Here is a 1923-nt window from a genome sequence, read left to right as displayed (position 1 = left end):
GACTGCAGTTAGAGAAAGTCTGAGACAAGCAGAGATGGCCAACTGCTCCAGCATTGCACTGCCAGCGATCAGCTCGGGCATCTTTGGTTTCCCTGTTGACCTCTGTGCTGAGACCATAGCCCAGGCAGTTCGGGAGCACTGTGACAGCCCACAAGGTCTGAGATCATTAACTGAGATTCACCTGGTGGACAACAACGACAGCACCGTCAGAGTCATGGCCACAGCTGTGAGCAAGGAGTTCTCTGACCTCAGACCTACAATGACCATCCCACAGCAAGCAGGCGGGAAACGAACAGGAGCTTCAGGGTAATGTTAAAGTATTTTAATAATGAACTTTTACTGCATGCAACTCAACATTGATGCCCATCAACAATAAAACATAAAGCAAAAGCTGCAATGAGCAAGTAGTTAGATTAGATTAGCAAAAATGCTGGAATCAGGGCAAACAGCTAGCTTGGCTAGCAGCATTGGCTCACATGTAACAACATCCATGTGCTTTTTTCCAGTTCTTGTGCTAAACCTTTAGCTTTGCCATGCTACATAACTGACAGTGTGGTGGTAATCGTTCTCCCTAAAACAAATAAATACAATATAACTTTCTTTAAATCTTCACTCAGATTTACTGTTTTTGGTACCCAGCATCCCTGGTACCAAAGAGCTACAAAAAAGGAGGGAAGATTCAATTTTATCGGCTATAACATGAGGTCGTTATGTAAGTCCCGGGATGTGTGGCATCCACAGAAACCTCTGAATCTCAGCTAAAAGCTAATATAAACCATTTCTACAACCACCCAACACAGCAAACACAACAAACAATTAAAACAGCAGTAAGATCATTTCGCAAAATGTCCATCAACACAAGCAACCGAGCCCCATGTGCACGGAACCACAACTAACCAAGCGAACCATACATTTTCTAAAAGCTGAGCTCTCATAGATTCCAAAAAGTTACAGCCCCTCAGGTTTAAAGGGGTATTTAAACTGACGGTGGCACAAGGCAAAACAGGCCCAATGTATGTGAGTGTGTGCGTAATTCACATGTTCACATGTTGATTACTGGTTTTCTGGAGTTTAATGTCTTCTGAAGCATATTTTCAAAGTGGTTATATGCAATAAAATCCAAAAATATGTTTCAGCCTTAGTACCTTTGATACAGTAACATCTACTGCAATAGCTACACCCTTTTTGCACATGTTCTTCCTTTTTCAGCTATTTATTAATAAGTGACTTTTATGTGTGTGTGTGTATATATATATATATTTATTGTGCTATTCTTACTTAGTGTATTGTCTGTCTTTGTTACCGTTTGTTTATACTGGAGCACTGTAACCAAAAATAATTTCCCCCAGGGATCAATAAAGTATTCTGATTCTGATGATTCTGATTCTGATATTTAAACGTCTGATGAAATCTCACAAGTGTTAGCTTTATTTTGATACCAAGATAGTTTACACAGGGTTTGTGCTTGCAAAGAAACTTACATGCAGCATGTAAGTTGAATGTCCGCCATTTTATTAAAACAAAGTGAACTTAAATATTTTAAAATTGTTTCTCAGTGGATATCACCGAGGTCGAGGCAAACAAGGTCAGAGCCAGTCACATGGTGCCAGTTGGTCTGAAACAGAAGGAAGAGGAGGAGGAAGAGGAGGAGGACGAGGAGGAGGACAAGGAGGAAGAGGTGAATCTTGGGGAAATCATCAGGTTAACAGGGGAAGCCAAAGTCCCAAGCAACACACCAGCCACGGAGAGCACGGAGAGTAAGGTTCCTCATCTTCTTTTCTTTGGTTGTATAAAACTCTGCCATAGTGTGATGTCATCAGTGCTGTTATCTGATTGGGTGTAGGTTGGAGCAGACCACAGCTGAGGGATTGAAGATCATTCTGTGCAGGGGAAACATTGAGGACCAGACTGTGAGTACCTGTG

General features: G+C 41.7%; 1 protein-coding gene across 1 annotated transcript in view; it reads left to right on the top strand.

Annotated features, from left to right (window-relative positions):
• Window positions 1-7: 7 nt before the first annotated feature.
• LOC102215534 (POU domain, class 3, transcription factor 2-like) overlaps window positions 8-1923 on the top strand; it is a 4767-nt gene continuing 2851 nt past the window's right edge. The window contains exons 1-3 of the mRNA XM_005754826.1: window positions 8-306; window positions 1557-1757; window positions 1844-1910. Of these exons, the coding sequence (XP_005754883.1) occupies window positions 35-306; window positions 1557-1757; window positions 1844-1910 (540 nt within the window). The 5' untranslated portion in view covers window positions 8-34. The remainder of the gene's footprint in view (window positions 307-1556; window positions 1758-1843; window positions 1911-1923) is intronic.

This window comes from Pundamilia nyererei, unplaced genomic scaffold (genome assembly GCF_000239375.1).
Source record: "Pundamilia nyererei isolate P.nyererei 1_Seehausen unplaced genomic scaffold, PunNye1.0 scaffold00674, whole genome shotgun sequence".
Taxonomy (NCBI): domain Eukaryota; kingdom Metazoa; phylum Chordata; class Actinopteri; order Cichliformes; family Cichlidae; genus Pundamilia; species Pundamilia nyererei.
Note: the sequence above shows the minus strand (reverse complement) of the source record. Positions and strands in the feature narration are given on the sequence as shown.